At 43.0% G+C, this 22681-nt stretch overlaps 3 protein-coding genes across 3 annotated transcripts in view; 1 reads left to right on the top strand and 2 right to left on the bottom strand.

Annotated features, from left to right (window-relative positions):
* Window positions 1-1411, bottom strand: part of LOC308144746 (uncharacterized protein) — a 35986-nt gene extending 34575 nt beyond the window's left edge. Inside the window, exons 1-2 of the mRNA XM_080515938.1 lie at window positions 1093-1411; window positions 330-395 (exon numbers count right to left, since the gene is read on the bottom strand). The gene's annotated coding sequence lies outside the window, so the exon portion shown is untranslated. The remainder of the gene's footprint in view (window positions 1-329; window positions 396-1092) is intronic.
* An 8501-nt stretch (window positions 1412-9912) lies between these two features.
* Window positions 9913-19417, bottom strand: atpv0e2 (ATPase H+ transporting V0 subunit e2). The gene is made up of 4 exons (XM_080517700.1): window positions 19305-19417; window positions 17695-17742; window positions 13824-13922; window positions 9913-10412 (listed from the first exon to the last, which is right to left on the bottom strand). Exons 1-3 carry the CDS (start codon window positions 19406-19408, stop codon window positions 13829-13831), a joined length of 246 nt encoding a protein of 81 aa, XP_080373826.1. The 5' UTR covers window positions 19409-19417; the 3' UTR covers window positions 9913-10412; window positions 13824-13828.
* Window positions 19418-21129: 1712 nt separating this feature from the next.
* On the top strand, window positions 21130-21516 carry LOC308145975 (histone H2A-like; the record flags this gene model as incomplete). The annotated part of the gene is made up of 1 exon (XM_080517591.1): window positions 21130-21516. One exon carries the CDS (start codon window positions 21130-21132, stop codon window positions 21514-21516), a length of 387 nt encoding a protein of 128 aa, XP_080373717.1.
* Between the last annotated feature and the right edge of the window lie 1165 nt (window positions 21517-22681).

The following is a 22681-nucleotide window of genomic DNA, read 5'->3' on the forward strand; positions in this document are numbered from 1 at the left end:
CGGAGCGCATCCACAACATCCTCTGGAAGAAAGCCTCCGAACCGGCCGCGGAACCGGGAACGGGGATGGGGGGCGTGAAGACGGACGTGCTGCTCCCGCCGCCGGCCACTGGCCGCACAGCTGGATCCAAGCAGCGGCGGAGAGCCGGAGCACCGCGAAGGGAAAAGAAAGGTGCCATGGTGGCAGCCAGCAGCGTGTCCCGCATGGCACCCGCGCTCAAACACATCCAGCCCGCCTCGCAGTCCCCCCACACACACACACACTCAATCTCTCTGCACTTTTAACAAAACACACACACACACAAATAAATAAAAAGCTGCGATTCCTACCGAAAACACTAGGCATCCAGCGCCGCGCTCCTCCGGAGTCTCCAGCCGAGACAACAGGGATCCTCTCTGCGCACAGACAACAATAAAAATGGGGCGCAGCTGGCACTGCCACCGGATGTCCAACATTAATTGTTAATACGGACTCTGATCGTGTGGATCCCCCACCCCCCCTTTCTCTGTCTGCACCTAGAAACGCATGAATCTGCCTCGCACTTTCTTTTCTTTAAACAATCTTCTTGTTTAAACATTAAAGTTTTGTGGAATAAATAAGGGGACAACTTTGTCTGCTTGTTTTCCATCTGCAGGTGCTGCTGCGAACAACTTACGTTGACTTCCACCAGGCTTGGAAATAACTATTTTTTTTTAATCGAAAATGGTGGCTCGTACGCACGAAAACACGTTTATATAAAAAGCTTTATAAATAAATCGGACTGTGTGTGAGAGGAGGAGAAAGTGGATTGAGGGACAAGTTTTTTGTATAAAAATGGAAGATTAGTGAATAAAAAGCGTAGTTAGAATGACATAATTGTGCGTATTTGTTTGAAAAGGAAGAAATCCACGTGGAAGGAGGCGTTGTTTTTAATAGCAAAAAGGCGAAAAACAAAACAACCAAAAATAATCCCTCCTGTTGGTGTTTTCTGAAAGTGACCTCTCTTCGTTTAAATGTTCCTTCGCCCCACACACACACACTCACACACCCCCTAAAAAAAAAATCACGCGAGTTTTTTTCTTCTTCGGCTTTTTTTATTTTTTTTTGTAATACCTCAGCGCGTGTCCTCGGATGTCCCCTCGCCGAGTGGAGGCGCCTCCGGTCCGAATCGGACCGGGGGGAAAATGTCGGCCTTGGCCTTTCCGGATGATGTTCCTCCCTCCGCACCATCCGCGAAGCGCCGCGCGGGAGGAGAGCGCGAGGAAAAGGCGAGCGCAGCACTGACAGCGGCGGAGGTGCACGAGGGCGGCGCGCGGGCGCGCTCCCGTCCCCGTTAAACAAACCCACAGCGAGACCCGCGACACACATGCGGGAAGTTAAGTTCTGCAGCTTTCTGCGCCGAGTGGCGGAGGAAAAGATGGTTGTAGGACAGTTTAACAGTCCTCCTCCTCCATTGGTATAACGAGCCTTCTGTTTTGGAGATGAAGGAGGCGGGGGGGGGGCGGCAACAACAGCCCCCCCCCCCCCCCCCCCCCCCCCAACACACACACACTCTAAAGCTTTTTATTAAGAAACTTCTCGGGCATTTAAGGAGAGGAGTGGAGTTCCTCTTTGCGGATCAGCGCAGCTGTTGTTTTTGTTTTGTTGTTGTTCCCGTGTAAACAAAAATCGACAGAAGCATCCGCGTGAGAGTGTGTGTGTGTGTGTGTGTGCGTATGACTGACCTGCTGGAAATGGGAAGTGTGTCAACTATGAAAACACTCGCGGTCCTCGGCGGAGGAATGAGTTCATCTGAGTTTACCAATAATCCCGAAGCGCGAGTCAAACGAGAGATTAGGACGGCATACTTCCGGTCGGGCCTTTCAAAATATAATCGCGAGGCGATTTACATACTGAGAATCCGACCATGGCACCTCTGTTTAATAATTGCACCCTTTTCTCCATTAAAAGTAGTCATCTACTTAAATTTAGAATAGAATAGAATTTTACTTAGCTATGTAGCGCTTTTCAGTGTTGATAAGGTTCACCACACACACACACACACACACACACACACACACACACACACACACACACACACACACACACACACATTCACCTTGCCAAATACACGCACGGCTGCACACACAAGCAAATACACACACACTGATAATAGATGTTTTGCATGTCTGTGGAAGTAGTGGAGGCAGCGGACATGCAAGGCACTCTGTCCACCTATTCAGAGCAGTTTGGCATTCAGTGCCTTGCTCAAGAACACTCTGACATGTGAACAGGAGGAGATGGAGACTCGAACCTGCGACCTTCTGATTGAGTTGACTTACTCTACTAACTGAGCACAATCGCTTCAGATGTGCAGTGGAAAATAACTAAATTAAATTTAAGATTTATTTATGTTAATTTTGGTTAAAATGGTACGACGGATTTTTTTAATTATTTTTTTTACTTTGAAAATCCACCACCTTTATTTGGAGGGCACGTGGAGGACTTTCAGCTTGACTGAAAACGGATCCGGTGTTTTTGTTCGACACGGCCGCGTCACAGGGGCGGGGTCACGCGACCCGTCTGTAAGGACACCAGGAGGACCCGGGCTGCCGAGCCACGGGCCTGTGCGGGGGTCCGCGCGCCACCGCTGGAGCTTCCCTCTTATCTAACGGGGAGAATTTGCCCCGGCTTGTTGTCTTGGATCAAAACCAGACCAGCAACATATTAGGAACAACCACAGAGAACCAGGAGAGGAACTTAAATCTCTAATCACGAAATAAATAAATATACAGCGAGATACATTTAATTAAACTCACTCTGAAATAATGTTTTCGGTAAACCTAATAAACTTATGTTGAAAAAGAAAAAAAAAAAATTATATATATATATATTCTATTTACATTGAATAATGAGCAAGAAACAAAAAAACCTTTTTGGTTTATTTCAGACTAGCCACATCATGTGTGATACAGTGGACATTGTGGACTCAACTCATATTCCAGTTTCTTGCTATTAAATGAAAACAAGTGAACTTTATTACAGTTAATTTATCATTATAATACTTTACATGGCCGTCTGTTCTCTTGAACAAGTTTGAACTAATGCATATTTTTGTATTCCAGAGTTTTGAAAAGAATCCTGACTGCTGTGTGTTGTTTTATTGATATGTATATGTACATAGAGTCTGACTGACCGCAACCAGGTCCAGAAACTCCCGGGTCAGAGGTCAAGCTTCACCCCCTGAAGATTTAGAAATCTAAACTGCATGAGCTGCGAAAACATTTGTCACCTTTAGTACTTCAAATATACACCCTGAAGGTATTTCCAGATGTTCATTTTAAATAACAAAGCCAAAACATACAGTTTTAATGGTATCCTTCTGCTGAAGCTCCGCCCCTTGCCCCCCCCCCCCCCCAAAAAAAAAAAAAAACTGGGAGACTTACAAATTTAAATCCAATCTAGAGCAGCGTGAATAGTGTTTATTAGAAAACAAATCAGCTAATTAGCTTCGTATTTACATTTTGACCTAGCTTGAAAGGTGAGGTTTTTTTGTTAATACCGTGTCTCACGAGCTAACAGGTGTCCGGCCATCTGGAGCGCGTGGCATAGCTTATATCTCTGTATGCACATTTATCACATTCATGAATCAATAATAATGACACAGAAAGCTTTTTTTTCTGAGATATTTTATATAAACAACTGATAAAAACAGTTATGAGAGTGTTCAAAAATGTCAGCGTCTTTATGTTCTTTGACATGTATTTCAAGAGTGACGGTAAATTTGATCCCCCGTTTCAAAAATTCATATTTAATCCTCTAAATCCCAGACAGGTTGGACGTACCGAGCTCCCAGCTGCTCCTATGCTACGATAAAGAAATCCAGCGCTATATAGGTCAGCTGGTATAGCCGCTTGCATAAAGATTGTTAAATCTTAATGTTGTCTCAGTGGAAAGTAGGTTGTCATGGCGCGCGAGCACATCAAGGCACATTTTATGAATATTACAGAGGATAAGCTGCAGAGTTTTTATCTGACAGTCAAAGCCCATATGTGCTCTCCTGTAGGCTGTTTGCCACTGTACGGATGTTCGCCCTTAAATAATGTCCATTGATATGGTATCAAACCAAAATGTAGGCCAAGACGCCACAGGAACAATGAGCTTTTTGGGGTTAAGTATTCTCGCTCTGCTACACAGAATTATAATATGCCATTATTGTATGTTGTGTGCAGAAGATAATTATGTGTTAAAAATGACTGTTGGTTAATCATTCACAAAAAAAAAAAAGCACTGCCGCTTTATTCAAAACGCCTCAAAGATTTCACAGAGCGTTTACTCATCAATCAGTTTCCATGGCGAAATGGCAGAGCTGTGCCACTATTAATTTCTCCTCTGCTGGGATGTATAAGTGAATATTTTAGATTAAATAGGAATATTATTCATAATCCAGCACTACAACGTCTGTCCCTCCAGGATCTATCTGCTTGCTTAGGTGTGATTATTGCAGGAAAAAAAAAGAAAAATTTTGTTTTTCTGCCCATTTTGTTTAAGATGTCTGTGTAATTTGTAAGATAACTTTTTTTGTATTATTGGTTCTTAAAACGACTCATCTAATGGCATGCTAAGGTATGGAAACATCAAAATGAACAAGCTGCAAATGGCTTTGTTCTCATCTTCTTATTTAGCTAAAAAAAATGTTTTTAAAAGAATGTTGCTCCACCTGCTTTAAGATGCTGTGAACCGTCCAGTGCAGCATTGAGTCCCTTCTAACGGATGGACAGTTTTCCAGGTCGGCTGTAGAAACTCTTATGCAGACGATGTTCACGTGTGTGTACGTTTCCCGGGCTCAAAGGGATTGGACAGATATGTTGACATGCACAATGTCTATGCAGAGTGCATGGAAGCATAATTTATCTCAGTTCAGTCAGTCTTTTATGATATGTACATTGTGCATGTTGACATCACGATAACGACAACTTTGAGATACATTGCACAGCCGTATTCTGGAATGTGTCTCATTGTGGTTGTCCAGTCACATGATTTCAATAACCTCAGAGCAGGTAACGTGTTGTGCCCCAGTGTGATCTCTGGTGGAAAAGTTCAACATTCAACATTTTCAAGTGAGAACGTTTTGTAAAACTTCTGAATGTTTGTTTGGTTTCATTACAAAAAACAAACAACGGCCCTCACTGGAGGCTCTTAATGATAGCTATATTGTTTTCAGAGTTTCTGCCCTTGCCATGTAAATTGGCATCGTTTTCAAATCGTTACTGTGTAAATGCTAAACTTTCCTGAATCAAAAACCTGAAAATTCTCCAGCAGCAACACAGCAAGACATTCCAGCTAACCCTGAAGACATCTTTTTGCGAGTGAAGAAACGAGACTTCCTGGACATTTGCAGTTGGCCTGGATTTGAAACCATGCCATTCTCAGTCTTAGATGAGAGGGCGAACTACGACACCAACGTTTCGCCAACAAGCGGGAACCTACAGATGAACGTAGTCATTCTCAATACCTCAACAAATCAAGTGAGGTCAAGGCCACGGTGTGCATGTAAGTGCTAACATGCTAACATCCATTTTCTTCCCCAAGGGTACGTCAGGAACAAGTCATGAGGCCAGCAAAGTGCAAATGCAAAGAGACAGACACACCAAGCAGCAGCTTTAGTCACCAGTTCGCCTCACACTCATGATTCTGGACTTATTCAACCAAACACAGAGAACAAGGAAGGCCACAAACCCAAACCTGAGATTTTTTTTAACGACATCACCGTGCCAACCTTTTTTGAAAGACGCTCAGATATTTTAAGAAGCTATTTCTTCGCTTGCCTACGTGGCGGCTATCAAGCCCCTCAACCAGTCGAAGTGCTGCAGTCATTTTTCCAGCCTGGAGGTGGCAGTGTCGGGATTTGCACTGGTCCGGCGCTGCACAAGTGACATTGTTTGTCCTTGTTAAATATTTAAAGTAAATAGGTCATTTATCTCTGCACAGTCTGAAGCCTGTAATGGATTTCACTCTTATTTTCAGGCCTGAGCCAATCAGTTCCGTTTGTGACATGCCCACAGGTTGAAGAAAGTGAGACTTAGGATAATGGACGTTTCTCATCTGTCTTTCCACCTTAATGAAATGCCATCTGCTAAACTGCCAGCTTCAGTCCAAGAACACATATCAATTTCAACCTCTGAGAGCAAATGAGCTTGCCGAGGAGCATGCAAATGAGCCTTACCTTCGAGCTTTCTCTCCCCCCCCCCTCTTCTTCCAGCTCACGCTTTTCCTTAATAGAAAACACCAGTCGTTTTATTTTGTTTTGTTTGTTTCAGGATCCTCGGTGTGACTCGGGAGCAAGTGCGGCACACTTTGGCTCTTCCCGGTTTCCACTGGTAAAGCTCTGCACCTGATGAATCATGCATGCATGCCTCCTTGTGCCATTGTGTGAATCTCGCACGAGGGGGAGTCAACCTTGTCCTTGATCGCCAAGGTAACTTGATGAGGCAGCCTCAGCCCCACAGCGGCAGCCCCTCCCTCTCACGGGCATGTGCTACATTGGTGGAAACGCCACGGGAAGGTCAACGCTTGCAGTTCTTTTGCTTGGTTTTGTTGTTGTTGCACAAATAGACATTTTAAGGAGATGTGATGACAAGCAACACGTCACGTTTTTGAAATAAAAAGGATCCGAGACGAGTTTCACAGGAGGTAACGTGTGTGCATGCATGTGTGTTTGTGTACTTGTTGCATGCTGGGATTAAAACTGTAAGAGGGTAAACAGAAAAAAAAAAGTGCTTCAAGTTCAAAGTGTTACTATCGCAGTGAATCTAAATCTTCCTGTCAAATGGCTTAGCACGCTTTTGTTGGCACCGAAATCAGAGTGCACAGGTGTGCTCTTTGTATGTCTCCGCGTGTTTCCGTACCCACCGAAGCAGGCATTTCAGCTGGCCCGGCAGGAACCGCAATGATGTGAAAAGCACAGTTGGATGGCGCGAAACGCAGCTCTTTATTGGATATTTTCACGTACAATGCCACTCACATAACGGCATTTGATTCACATTAATACAAGGTCACATATACAGATCCCATCTCCATCAACAATTACATTTGTGATTTATTCCATTTTTGTTACCATGGTGACACTTAAAACACACATACGCGCACACACACACACACACACACACACACACACACACACACACACACACACACACACACACACACACACACACACACACACACACACACACACACACACACACACACACACACACACACACACACACGCACACGCACACACACAAATCCCCCCAAAAAATGGTATCTCAGTCTATGCTGCCAGGAACATTTACCAGATGAACAGTAGCCAGTTATCAAGAGAACGGCACAGATTTGTCAGGAAAAAGGAAGTGAAAAAAAAAAAAAATTGTCCGATTTTGACATTTTTGGGGTGTGTTCACACTCGGGGTGTTTAAAAGAGGTTTAAAAGTCTCGACTGTTCCCTCAGCGAGTTTGGCTGAGTGAGAATGAAGCCATTTGGTGTCTGATGATTCACAGACGCCGACGATACAATTCTGTAAGCAAACTGCACCAAGCGGGATGGTGAGGGGAGACAAACTCACAAACGGGAGGATTCAAGGGTACCATGAGACCATGAGCGAGCAGAAGCACAGCTTTCACCTCAGCTGGCGTGAAGGAAACTCTGAGCTCAGGTTACAGGACGACTCTTTAGTGCGCGGACTGAATTTCTCTGGAGTTCATGACTTTTACCAGCTCCTGTTCCCTTCCAATGAATCCAAATACCCACTGCCACAAAGTAGCTTTAGCGTTTAAGGCAAAGCCACTTTGTCGGTGTAATCGGCCTTGATCCCACTTGATTTGTCGCAACACTTCGGGATGCGCGACATAGCCGCCGCTGCCGCCACCACGTCCACAGAAAAAGGGCTGGGGGGAAAAGATACAACGCAATTTGGTCTTTCTAAAAAGTAGCTGTATTTTGATTTTGATTCTTTTTGGCTGAAGCAAAGTGGTTTTGGAGAAGAGGGCGAGGTAGGGAGAGGGGGTAAGAAGAAAAGGGAGGACAATGTGGGGGGGCGGAGGTGTTCGAGGTAGGAGATAAGGGGAGGTAGAATCGTGGTGGTGGCTGGCAGCGGAGGCTCTTAAAACATCAGGACGGCGGCGATGTGCGGGGTGCGACGGCCTCGTCAAACGAAGGTTATGTACTAAGAATTTAACGAACCAAGGAACCCAAGAAGAATGGCGTTAAAGGTCATGAGTAAATAATAATAAATGGAAATCAAAAGATGTTGACAAGAACTTTAAGAAAATAAGTGGAAGGTTCAATTTTGACCAGGAATTCAGCACACCATGTTGAGAATGAAGACGGAATTCTGAAATTTAGAGGATGAAGTTGAAGCATTAAGAAGAAGCAGGCTATAAAAATAGACCTTTTGTTAAACAACATGAGATATATGGAAAATGAACCGAGGAAGAATGCGTCAGGTTTTTTGTATCTCAAATCAAATTTTCTTAGCAAACCAGTGATGCTGCTGTTCACTGATAAATCTATGGCCGAGAGTTCAAGGAGATAAACTCCTTCAGATGTTCCTCTCAGTGTTATGAAGCATTGTATCATCAGCGTATGTGGGTGAACCCCAGATCATTAGTGACATCCCAATCGGGGGGGGGGGGGGGGGGCTTCTCATCCTCCTACATTTGACACCCCTGCACAACAGTGCTCATTTTCTACCTTTACATTTTTGACTTGATATCAAACAAGTGAGAATCTTCAGCCACTAATAAGCAGGAGGTTTCTTCTACACCAAAGCGAGAAAGAAAAAACAAAAAAACAACACTCCAGCTTTCCCTTTTACTACGTACTATTTCGCCGCTTTGTTTGGAATGTATTCAAAGGTGGCGTTGCCCCCCTGGCTCCTGTACAGTTTCAGGTGCGCAGGGTGGGAGTCTCTCATCCTTAAAGATTCAAGAGAAAAGAGGAATATGGTGGACGTGCTGCCTCAAAGAATATTAATGTTTGAATGGAGCAGATGAAACCAGCGCTACTGTACAACCCACGGTGCGTGTGCACAACGAGCAGGCGAGATTGGGCAGGATTTCATCAAAAGGGGTCGAGTGGAGTGGGACTGAATTGGGTGATGAGATTGCCATGGCAACGAGGACCTCCTCGGTGTGGAGCATGAGGGGAATGTAGGAGGGAGTCTCAAAACGAAGTGGTCCAAAGTGGAGGGAATCGCTCTTCACGTTTGCTTTTTTTTTTTTTTCCCCCTCCCTTCTTCTACTTCTTACAGTTTTTAGGAGATTTCATGACCGTGGGTCCAAAGCTCTCACACTAATGAACTCTTCACACACTGGCACGCACGCAATCGCAACTCACACTATAACAGTTACATGACGTATATAAGCTACGTAGACGACCGGGGGTGAAGACGACGAACTTCCGTCGGCGTCTGCGAGCCAAAATAAATACGAACGTTGAGAAAATAATATTCCCTGATGATAGTGACACACACAAACACACACACAAAAAAAAATGTAAACAAACATTAAATGGAATTTAAAGAATAAAGACTTAACATCGAACTCCAGACATACATTGCAAGGAATCACATTTTCAAACTACACTCACTGCATTCTTAGTTTTAAATACATCTTCATACACGTAATAAATCATTAAAGTGGACCTTATATGTTGTTCCATTCAAGCCGCAGGCTGCTGTGATCGCTGCTTTATGTCGTCCAGTGACAGGTTTACGTCTTATGAGCTTGTTACACAATGAGGCTGGTGTCAAATTACAAACAACACTGACTTTTAGTGCCAGTCACAGCACCAAATCATTATGGAAGCTTGCGAATTAAGAGAAAGAAAGGGTGGGCAAGACTGGCACCATCTTGCCAGTCAACACTGGCAAGACGGTGAGCTGGTGTTAAATTACAAACACTTGGCGCAAAGTTCTTGCATCAGCTATTCCATTGACTGTGAAGACATATGAAAGCTGGCCAATCAGAAGAAAGTGAGCTTTCAAAAACAGTAGAACACAGTAGCATTTCACAAAAAAAAAAGAAAGAAAAAAAGAGAGAGGCTGATGTCAAATTATAAAGCCTTCATTGCTTACTTTGGCCGTTCAGAACAAAGTGAGCTTTCATAAAAGTGAACCAGAGGGTTTTAAATAAGATAAATATTTGACTAATTACTAATCATCAATCAGTTTCACAACGTGATAAACATCAACATAAAAGGTCCTCTTTAAATTCTAGATACTGTACATTATTCCTTAGATTCCCTCAGTAAGAATAGTGATTTTTTTTTTTTTTAGGTTGTGACATAAACCATCCGTAGTGCAGTATAAGAGGCATGTGGGCTCATCCTGTTTCATGTTTAGGGATAAAGTTGAAACCAATTCCAGCAAACCACATCGTCGGAAAGACGGGACGCGACACATGGAGAGGTCCTGGAAGAGAAAGAAAACACAGTGAAACTGTGGCATGGAATACTGCAGATAATGGAGGTTTACGTTTTTGAGAAATTCTTAATGTCATTACAGCACAAGTTTGAAAAATGCGTCTTTTGGCATTTCAGCCACTTCAAGCCTGAATGCCACTTGGATGCAGATACACACATACGTTCAACACGCAGAAATGGAACAGCGTAGAGGGTTTCTTTACTCAAGGAATTACACGTATATACAAACACATGTGCCAAAAGGTCTCTGGTTTATATATAGAGAACCCAACATGATGAATTCATCAAAGTATAGCGCTGCCTTTGAATGAATTCGATTGGATTCATTCATGTTTGATTTAATTTTCCACCATAAAGATTTGAAGCAGAGCAGCTGCATTTAAACTGATGTTAACTCAGCAGTGATCATTCAGGGGGAAAAAAAAGAAAGGTTTTGTTCTGTGTGTGTGTGTGTGTGTGTGTATATATACAGTGCTGAGCTCTCCAGTTTGTGCAGGTTTCAGAGAATTTACAGAATGCAATCTCAGATGAAAGCAACATGCCAAGGTTGTTCAGCGGGTTGTTGGGGACAAGTTTATAGCTGTTGCTCGCGCATATAGAGACTTAAGCATTGGTATCAAGTGAAACGTGAGATGAGGAGGAAAGAATATGGGAAACTGGCAGGCCTGCGAGACTCATGCCTCCCACGTACTCATTCTGTGCAGACCGCAATCCAATTCCCAAAAACGTGACGAAAGAAAGTTCATCCTTTGACAATATTTGAATCAATAATTGCAATTAATGTGAAACTGAACACATTCCGAGGTGAAATATTGCCAATAAAGTTACTTTACAAACATAAAGCTACAGATTTCCATTAAAGCTGGAGCCAATTATTTCTAAATGTTGTATTGGCAAAAAGTAGCACCCATCCCGTCAAGTATCAGCAGCTCCTCAAGGACAGGGCGATGCTGAGCCGTCATGTGTTCATCCACCACTAGTTGGAGCTATCGAGCCTACCGAGGGGAGAGTTTTGGGAAACGCATGCTACTGCGCAGGCGGTATGTTAATGTTAATCGAATTGAAATTCATTAATTTGGCAGGATGATGGCTTAGAGAAGGACTGAGAAAGTTGGCTGGATCTGGCCTTCTACATCATAGGCAATTGGTTCCAAACCCGGTCCGGGAAGCCAGTGGGCTACGTCGGAAACCACGGGGTTTCACGGCCCCAGGTCTGGAAGCGAGCCAGTCGGTGAGGGAGTCGATTGGGTCATGGCTTACCATCATCGGTACCCAACCTGTGGCCAGGACCCCCTGGAGAGGAATCTCAGAAATCAAAGGGGGCCCCCCCCTGGGTACCTGTCCACTGTTTTTATTTTGAAGGCTCTTGTTTCTGTATGTTGGAGAAGAGTGCGTAGGTCATCGGCGTCTCGCAAATGTTTTGGGGAATCTTCTTTCAGAAAGACGTCTGCTGGAATCTCCAGGAAAGTAAGACATTGAGCAAACGCAGATCTTTTCCCATCAGAGCCGCGACACACATTACTGTAGTTGTAGCCTTTCAACTGAGGGAGAACGTGAAGCAATCAAAGAGAAACTGAACCCTCTTTAAGTTTAACAAGGTGCTGGAACCTCAGTCTTTTTAAAAAGTCACAGGGATTCCATTAAAGCGTGGTATCTGAAGCCACATATCATGCTGGAGGTACACCGTGTGGAGCACTTATTCATTTCATCTCATTCAGCCTTTATTTGAGCAGGTAAGCCACTAAGAACAAAAAAAACATATTTACAAATGGCATCTTGCCCATGAACCCAGAACAAAGCCCGCGGCAGACAAGACGTTTACTCACAGACGCCACATGAGCTCCTGAACTTTGGATCGGAGCGACAGACTTGCCAGAATGTGCTGTTTTTAGAATACTGCATTTGCTAAAGAGGGAATTGTTTGGACTAACCTGTGAACAAGCACAGACTGTTCGGTTATCCATCCTTTAAAATAAACCATTGAGGCCCAACATATGTGTCATCATATGTGTGATACGTGGCCCGAGCCAACATTCTCGGCATTCTGTGTACACTTTTACTACATCGTGTTAGTATTCAGGTCGTATTTCAGGCTCTTGCATCAGTTGAAATGCTGTGTGGGTTTAATTATGCTCTGAATCGCTCTTCGGTTTGAGGGTTTGTCTCATCACTGTAATTAAGCCAGTGACTTCTCCAAACCGGTGTCTTTGACCAATTGTTAGCTCCGCCTCCAGTGTTCTGCCGCTCTAACATATCGCTGGGGGTCGGGGGGAAGCCTTGTCTCGCATTTTTCCTTTGAATGTTTCACAGTAATGCTCTGTTTACACAACGTTAGGGGTTGGGGGCGCCTGTACGGTGCTCGTAGCAACCGAGGTGCAACTTTTTCGAAAATGCTCCAACTCCATCTCAGGGAAAATGCGACTTTTTGAGAATGCTGGGGCTCCGTCTCCGTGGAGACAGCAGAAACGCTGCTACTGCACATGCGCAGATGGGTAGATGTGCGACTCCATGAACAACAATGTTTGACTCCAGAGCGTCATGACGAGCATGACGAGGAGTCCATAATCTTCTGGGACTTGGTAGTTTTCTCGTTGACAGTGACTGTAATAATCCAACTTGATTGTCTGTCTATATATGAATGTCTGTGTCCTCCCATTGTTTATATGTATAAGGTAAGGCTCTCTGCTGCAGGTGTGTGTGGTTTTATTACAAACACAACATCGCCCACTAGTGGCCCCACATGCTAACTACATCGATTTCCCATCTAAACAGACATTTTTCTCAAAACATTACAGAGTAAAAAAAAAAAAGTTTCCGAAACGAAAATGCAAAAACGATGCATTTTCAATTGAAATGTCGTTGAGTAAAACGGAGCTTTAATCACGACAAAAAGAACAAGTGGAGAGAAAAAACATAATTTCACTTTTAGTATAATATAATATAATACAAGTTTACAGCAACACCATAAGTATTAACAGTTCCTAATTCCTACAAGACAAAATGTTTTTTTTTCCTTTTCTTTTGTTTTCTATTATTAATTTTTTTTTTTTATCATGATGTGTCCAAAGACTTTTTAATATTATCTTATGACGCGAGAGACAACAGGAGGTAACGTGGTGTTTCATCATCCACATGAGGTGGGGTTTTAGAAGAGTGAAAACAGGTTTTTTTTTTTTTTTTTTTTTTTTTTTTTTTTTTAAACACAGGTCCCAGAGTGGGGAAATAAAAAAAAACAAAAACAAAAAAAAAACCCGGCTCGTGCCGTCCAACCCCATGCACTACACGTCCTGAAGCCTCGTGTTGAGCCGTGTTCATAGTGAGGTGTGTACCGAATTTTTTTTTGTTGCAGAAGGCTGGGGAGAAAAAAGAAAAGAAAGCGTGTGCAGAGTGCTCCTCTCACCAGGTTTATTCCCAGAAGTACCGCAGATACCAAATAGTTTCATTCTTCAGCTGAGGGCCGAACAGAGGGTTCGCCTGGGCCAGGATGGCTATCAACCAGCTGTGTGGAGACAGAGGGGAGAAAAGAGGGGGGTCAGCACGGCGGGCCGGCGACATTAGCATGCAGACAACAGGCAGACAAGCTTGGGTTTCATCTTTTATACGTCAAAACGAACATTCTGTCTGAACTGAGCTTCTCAAACAGCCTCCAGCTGTTGTCACTTTGAATTACCTTCTGAAGCCTTTAATGTAAGCTGATCAAGTCGCCGGCTCTCATTGAGAGTCACAGACAAACTGAGTAAGTTCACAGGAGGATTGGAGATAATCTAATCTTGTCGTCGTCACATATTTGAAGAGAGAAAACCAACATTTCTTGCACACGCAGCCACTGATCACACGCTGATAAATTACACATTAGCATGAAGACAACATTAAAGAGACTCTATTCTCTACTCCAGGGCCAAAGCCTTCGCCAACTGGAACGAGCATTTTGACTTGAGGTGAATCCACTGATCACAAGCCTGCTTAGAAATTAACAATTAAGTCAGTGTGCACAATTTCTTAAGATTTTAACTTTTTTTTTTCAAAACGCTCATATGAATCTTTTTAAGTACGAGAAAGTTAAGCACTGACACATTCATTCACCGTGTGCAGATAGCCAGAATTCACAGTGAAGTTTTTAGGGTGGTAGGGTGATTATCTCACAATCAGAAGGTTGCCGGTTCAATTCCCCACCCCCACCCCTGTCCATACGTCAATGTGTCTTTGTGCAAAGCACTGAACACCAAACTGTTCCCATTGGATTGAGCGCCTTGCCTCCATTGGTCCGAGACATTTCCTCTGGGATTATTAATGCATTTCAAATTAAAAAATGTTTTCCCCTTAAACTGCATCTCTTTCAAGTGGTAACAGAGCAGCAATAATTCACAGGACTTTCATATTTTGTTTTAAACAAACCTGTACATGGATACTATAAAACAGTGTCACGCAAACCAAACAGAACAGTGTTTACAGGGAGATATTGGTAAATGGTCTTCACTTATATGGCGCTTTTCAACTGTGTGAGCGACCCCCAAAGTGCCTCACGTCGTTCATCACACTCACCCATTCACATACCAATGGAGGCTGCAGCCGTGCAAGGCCATGCTCCATTGAGAGCAATTTGGAGTTCAGTGTCTTGCTCAAGGACACTTTGCCATGTGGACGTGAGAATTGATACACTGCAACCTTCCGATTGGAAAACAGCTGCTCTACCAACCGTGCCACTTTAGGAAACAAATTGAGAAAAGTGGAATAGAAGAGCAGCGATTCCTTATCATTTGATGTATTTGTAGGAATAAACGGCAAACGTTTGAAGGTCTGTTGCCGATGATTCCAGTTATTTGCAGCAGAAAACTGAAAAGAGGAGTGACCACAGGAGGCATAGGCTTTTGGGTATGACCAGACTGATGAATCCACTGGAAGACAGACTGCGGTTTGTGTCGCGAATATTCGAGAAGGGACTGTAGATATGGAGGAGTTGGTTTATGAAATGAAAGCAGGGACTTTTGTCAGTTTGTTTGGGAATCCAGGCAACAACGGAGAGACTGAACGGAACGCTGGTCACGAAGCGGACAGCAGCATGGGAAATAACAGCCAGCTCGTGAAGGAGAGACGTTGAGGCAGATTTGTAGATCACATCGCCATAATCCAAGATTGAAGAGAACAGCCATTTTAACCGGAAGCTGTCTGGCGAAGTGTGCAATGGAGGATTTGCTGCAGTCAAGAAAGGCATTGAGGAATTTGAGCCTTGTGAGCACGTTTATATGGGTTTAATGTGAGTTCACTGTCATACTCATATTTAAATATAGAGTATAAATTAGACTTCATGACATTTCATAGGTACTGGCATCGGTACTTGGTATCGACAAGTAGCTCAAGGTTTGTACTGGTACTTGTACTCGTCCTTTAAAAAAGTGGTGTCCGTGCATGTCTACGGGATCTCGGAGTGATCCAAGGAAGACGCTGTGAGAAGAAAATCCAACTGTAGCTCATTTCCGTTGAAGACCTTTATCTGTATGAACTGCTGGGTTGTAAAAATCAACCTTTAATTTTCATCACAGCACATCCAACTCGGAAAAGTTTGGATTATGATGTCTTAAGAATATGCGTTTTGTAAGTCAGTCGTCCATATTCTGACTGTCTATACAAGTCAGTCTCTTTACCAGCATCGTGCAGGACGATCCTTATTGCTCAACTCAAACCCGCCCACAGTCACATAAAGGAGTTGGAGCTCCCTCTAGTGATTGAAGGTTCATCCTGCACGCAGATGTGATTATGACCAGGCCTTGCGAGCCACGTGCTCCGATTGGTTCTTCGTGAGCTGTGAACGGTCATTCAAAATGTGTCGATCAAATATAAATCAGGGAACATGTATGTGGATGCGAATATGCCCTTATGTGCCTTCTTTTCCCCTTTAAATCAGACAAAAACATTTGGAAGAAATACAAGAAGTGGCCAAAGCAGAGCAGCTACAGGAGCTTCTATTCTTTTACATCGGACATGCTGACGCTGCCAGTTTCTATAATCAAACAGACAGCCTGGTGTTTTCCTCGAGGGGCCTTGGGCCTGCTGCTTGAGGCTGAAGGTTATCTCGTTTCAGAGCACTGGGGATCCTCCTCCGTGCCTTCACCATGGTGGGCCGCGGCTTCATGGAGGTCAGTCAGACATGAATATCTCCTGCAAGATCTCATCGGCTCTTTCTGTGATTATTCTCATTTCTTGAGGTACTGATATGAAGTAAGCAACATTTCTTCGCTGTGTCCTTTGTCAAAAATGATGGAAATTGACTGAGATATATACATGTTTTGATGTAGTGGTAGTAGTAATAGTTTGAAGCATTGCATACGAAAGAATTGTGAAACGTTATTTGTGTCAGCACCACACTGTATATTATTGTTAACACAGTGAAATGATAAGAATTGGTAATTTTATGGTTGATTTTCTAATGTAGAATTTCTTCATTTTATTTCCACCAAGTAAAGATGTAATACAGAATTACAAGTCATAAAACCTGACAGTGCAGGAGAGGGGGGAAAAAAGCCCACAGAGTTTATATGAAACCCTCCCCATCCTATCTTACACGTTACCATAACAACGGAACAAGCAGAGAAAAATAACAAAGGGGTTAATGAAAACAGTCACAACAGATCTACTCCATGTGACTTAAATAAAATAGATGTATTTTTTTTTTTAAATGCCAAAGAGGAAAGCCGTTTAAATGATTTGTCCAGTTTGATTTGATGAAAAGCTGGTGTTTAGAGGTCCGACAAAGTGATAACTGAGGTGCCCTTTCAAGTAAAAACTCATCGTTTTTACATTTTCATTTCAGAAATTGTTCATGTTTACACTGAAACGACAGAAGAGCTGAAAATGATGGGAGTATGCATTGTGGTTATTGTCAATCTACTTGCCGTGAAGCAGTATACCAGCATTTCAGAAAAGTTGCGTTTGAAATTCAGGTCTTAGTGACTCTGAACACTGTTGTCGTGTAAATGGACGCCCAAAACTCAACACACGTGTTGTGATTTCAATTGAAACCATTGTGCAAATGGGACCTGCAAGTCTTTCGGGTTCCTTGTTGGGAGTGAGTGGCTGAAGACAAGGAAATAGTTGTGAAATGTGTCTGGAAGGTCTTGTTTCCTGTATTAATGGATAAAACTTGTAAAAGTTTGAACTTTCTATTACACAGTTGGAATACGAGATCATAAACATTGTATCGTTTAAAAGTGTTACTATACGTTTGTAAGTAATTGTGGGGTGAAAATGAGCTCGACGTGAAGATTTGTACTTACAACAAATAGCAGCAGATGGCTGTGAGGATCAGACTGGTCACAATCACGCTGTTCAAGAAAAGAGAGGAGTCAGTCACACGGCTCTCCACGACTTCTTCCAACACGTTCACACTACACATTGTGCCGTTTTGTCATTAAAACTTCACAATTACTTCGCCTGAAGCATAACTGGAAACTTCCAATTGCTGCAATTCAGAATGTTGAATAAAGTGTGCATTGTTTAAAATGCGACCCAAGTGTTTTCACAAATGAATGACACAAATATGGCTTCGCATAAAAAGGACATCGACACAAACATTTGAAATGTCTGGGAAAAAAAAAAAATGAATTGCAATAATTTATTATGAGTCCACAAATTACTGCATGAGTTATTTTAAAAGGAAATTCTTAAAAGAAATGTCATTTTCCCCATGAATGATTTTTTGTCATTTTCAGAGTTTTGCTGTTCAGGACCATTTCTACTTTTGCCCTATAGATGTAATATGAGTAATGAAATATGATCCATTTTCAATATAAATTTATATATCTGGACTCAAATCTCCCGAGTGAGCAGGCATGTGAGCCGGTAGGGCTCCAACCATCTTATGTGCCAAATATGTGGAGGTGCAGAGCATGTAAACATACAATATGCTGCCAAAAGTACTTGGATGACTTTCCACCAGGTTTAGAACTGTGTTCATGGAAATGTTGGACCATTTGTGAGGTCAGACACTGATGTGGCACAAGCAGGTCTGGCTCACGGAATCGACTCTAATTCATCCCAAAGGTGAGGCCGAGTTGATGTTGTTCCCAATCGCTACCACTCTGATGAAGTACGACTGCCTCTCCATTTTGGGATATCTGCTTGCAAGAGAATTTCACAACTGGACTTACTGTAATTCACTGAGCTTGTGAGACATACTGTAGACATTATTTCCCCAATGTTTGTCTGCATGCTTGATTTTATGCGCATGAATTCAATGAGTTAGACAGCTGAGGAAATATTTTTGGTAATTTAATATACACGATAGTGTTTCTTGTACATATCTCCATATATGGTGAACACTTTGGACTGTCAGAATATACATATGTTGTATTTTGTCCAAAAGAGACGTGATGAAGAAAATTTATTGTATTTTCCCGGGAAACGTGTGGAAATTTCCCGGGAAAAATCCACGGGTCCCGTTCCAAAACAAGGCGAACCGACGTGAGGAGCGCTGTGACGTCACTGACTGCACCTGCACGGCGTAACGTAAAGCCTATACAGACACACGCTTTCGGCTTAATAAAACGGATTTTCACGGGATACGAGTGGATAAATAACAAGAGATCCCGCAACAGGGGCCGTTGTGCTTCCCTCTGCTCGTGTCCAATTGTTTATTTGACCTTTTCGGTGTCGGAGTGAAGCGATGGATGGATGTTTTCCTCGGATGACGCAGGGCCTCCATCACACGAGCAGCTGTCGACAAAACGAATTGCTGCGACGAAACTACCACTCCAATACCAAATAAAACAACCACGTGTCCAGATTTAAATGCTGTTATAAATTAAAAAATAAATAAATGGAAACATGACCGTGAAATACATAGTTTAATTGCAATCAATTAACGGCGTCTGCCTCCTCCACCTACCCCCGGTTGGGTCCTTTGGGAACTAAGAACGGAGCCACGACCCCCACCAGCGCCCACAGCGTGGTGAAGCAGATCATGGGCAGGGCGAGGCTGTGAGACACCATGGCTCCGGTCCGCACCAACACCGCACACAAAGAAGAATTTAGGTCCGGTTCGTCCCCTCAGAAATAGAGCACATCAATGGCCGCTAAGCCAGACCGTCCTCTCCGCTATGCTTCCGCCCAGTTCAGCTGGTGCGGCCTGTGATTGGTCCATCGCTTCGAAGGAGGGGCGTCTGATTGGCGGAGCCAGCTGTCTCGCACTGTAAAACCGTCAGTGATTGGACGCAGTATTAGTGCCAAATGATAATAATAATAATTATTATTTTTCATTAATTCCAGATCTATCTAATCCTTTCAATCATTTGATCGACCAGTTAAAACAAAAAAGTGCAATTTAAATGGAGTTAAAACAATTTTAAATTCGAACATTTCTTTTAATTTACCTGCAAAAGCCGCATTAACATGCATTTATCCATCACTTTGAGGCAGAAGCATCTGACTGGTGGAACCAGCTGTCTCACTGTCAGACCGTCAGTGATTGGACAGAGGATTACTGCCAAATAATAATAGCACACTATAATAATAATAATAATAATAATAATAATAATAATAACCCTGTTCATATCTGTCTGTCTCCTTGTATACCTCTATCCTTGGAAATATAAAAAAACAATGGTGATTTAATAGTAGCAACAGAAGGAAAAAATAATATTTTTTTAATATTTGTTTTATTACCAGAAGATATATTGTACAACTTGAAGCATCCTGCAACGGCTGTTTTTTTTTGTTTGTTTTTTTTACTATATCGAGGCATCAACAGGGGTCAGGTTATGGTACTCCTTAACATCTGGTCTACCTGTAGTTTACCTCGTTCTCAACAACAGGCACATTAAACTGGGAGAAGCCGAACATTTTTAGTTTTGAGTGGAGCATTGTTTAGGCAATATCTCAGCTCAGCTGACTGGAATTCACTGCTCCTCTGGACCGTCGGTCTCCCAAGTCTCCACTGTTCTCATAAACAGGATGAGAGTCCAGCTGATGAGGAAAAATAAAATGGTGAAATTTAATTCAACACCTTGATGTGATCTACTGACGTATCATCACTGAAAACATATTCCAGATCTGTACAAATAATAATTGTCTATTATATATATATATATATATATATATATATATATATATTAGTATCTGAATGTTTTCCTTTAGTGGCCCAAATACTCCTCCGCACCCATTTATCGGCCAAATTGTGAAGTTATTTATTGTTTACGGCAGGGGTAGGGAACCCTGGTACTCGAGAGGCGCAGTCCTGCCTGTTATAGCTGTTTTCCTGCTCAAACACACCAGAGTTCTCATGACGAAGCTCTGCAGAAAGTTCGATAACGAGACACTGATTGCTGTCAGCTGTGTTGACGTGTGGACACGTTGAAACCGTGCAGGACTGCGGCTCTCGAGAACCCGGGTTCCGGTATCAGATATGTTTCAGTGTTGCTGTTCTTCACACTAATGTGTTCAATTTCATGTGGAGTCACGGGTCCACAGTTGTAAAACGTGATAAATGAGTTTAGCAGTGCCTCGAGCAGAAATCCTCCTCAGTGAGGAGCTGCTGGTTGGAGGAAAGTTGTTGTTATTGTCTCTGACGCTGAGCGCGGGTCAGTCTGCTGGAAGCTCCTTCTCTCATTGGTGCATCACGGACTGGCTCGCGCTCTCCTCCCTATATAAGACAGACCTTTTCCACGCCGCGCCACAGTTTCACTGCGATTCAACTCAACGAACATCTCGACAAAATGAGCGGCAGAGGAAAGACCGGCGGCAAAGCCAGAGCGAAGGCCAAGACCCGCTCGTCTCGTGCTGGACTCCAGTTCCCGGTGGGTCGTGTTCACAGGCTGCTGCGTAAAGGAAACTACGCTCAGCGTGTGGGAGCCGGAGCTCCCGTGTACCTGGCGGCGGTGCTGGAGTACCTGACCGCTGAGATCCTGGAGCTGGCTGGAAACGCTGCCCGCGACAACAAGAAGACCAGAATCATCCCCCGTCACCTGCAGCTGGCGGTGCGCAACGACGAGGAGCTCAACAAGCTGCTGGGCGGAGTGACCATCGCTCAGGGCGGCGTGCTGCCAAACATCCAGGCTGTGCTGCTGCCCAAGAAGACCGAGAAGCCGGCAAAGTCCAAGTAAACGCAGACTCTGGCTACCAAACACAACGGCTCTTTTAAGAGCCACTCACGTCTCACTAAGGGCAAAAAAAACCTCTCACAACAATGACTTGTTAAAAATAGCATCATCTATTGGTGCACAAATGATCACCTACATAGAGTAAAGTAGAGGGCTTTATTTCTCTCCAGGGGGAAACAAACTTGCAATACATATTTTCTGCATAATTTGGAAAATGTGTAATTATAATTTTCTGCACAACTTCCCCCACTGGCTGTCGGCTGCTGTCAAATACCAAGTATGCAGTTTACTAAATGGTGTGAGATACTGAAAGAAATCTGGTAAAGTAAATGGGCCAGTATCACTGATACCTTAATACTCAAAGTTGATTCATAATCAAATTGATGTCATGAAAAATATTCAGATTCAAGTGTTTATGCTTTATTATAATTTGTTAAATCTGAAACATAATTTGGTAGAAGTTTATAGGTACATACTTGTAACTGATCAAGTTCAAATAAAACAAATTTCTCCCATACACTGTACTGTCTGGTAGGTGGAGTGAGGTTGGAGCAGCATACAGGAGAGAAACTGAAACAAAGTATCAATCTCATTGCTCTGGTATTAGATATTGATACAAGTGTTTCCTCCTGCAAGGCCTCTGTTCATGTTGGCAATGTTCCAGATCACCTCAACATGATGGCGACATTGTAATGTGATGAGGTGCACGTTCATTCAAATCAGGTGTTTTCAGGTAGAAACCAGTAGAAGCCATGCAGGATGAGCAGTACCATAGTACCATGCCCTGATCAGTAGGAGAGTGATTATGCTCGTAATGATCAGTGACACACTGATGTGGGTTAATGTGTTGCACGTGACAGATACACATTTCTATCTTTGGGCTCAGGTAGATGATTCAGAGCTGTCCTTAATGATGATCTTGGCAGATGTTTTAACATAAATTTAAATAGTAACTCTTTATCCAATGATGATTACTTTTACAAATAAAAATATGCCCTACAGAACTTTGGCTGCTTGATTATGACAATTTGTGAACTGAGATGGTTATTATTCAAAATTGGATCACTATTAATCCCTCAGGGAATTTCTTTGACATGGCTCCACACAGAAACTATACTAGTCACAGAATAAAACGGTTTCAGGAAAGTTAAACAAGAAATATAAATGT

This window comes from Blennius ocellaris (genome assembly GCF_963422515.1).
Source record: "Blennius ocellaris genome assembly, chromosome: 3".
Classification (NCBI taxonomy): domain Eukaryota; kingdom Metazoa; phylum Chordata; class Actinopteri; order Blenniiformes; family Blenniidae; genus Blennius; species Blennius ocellaris.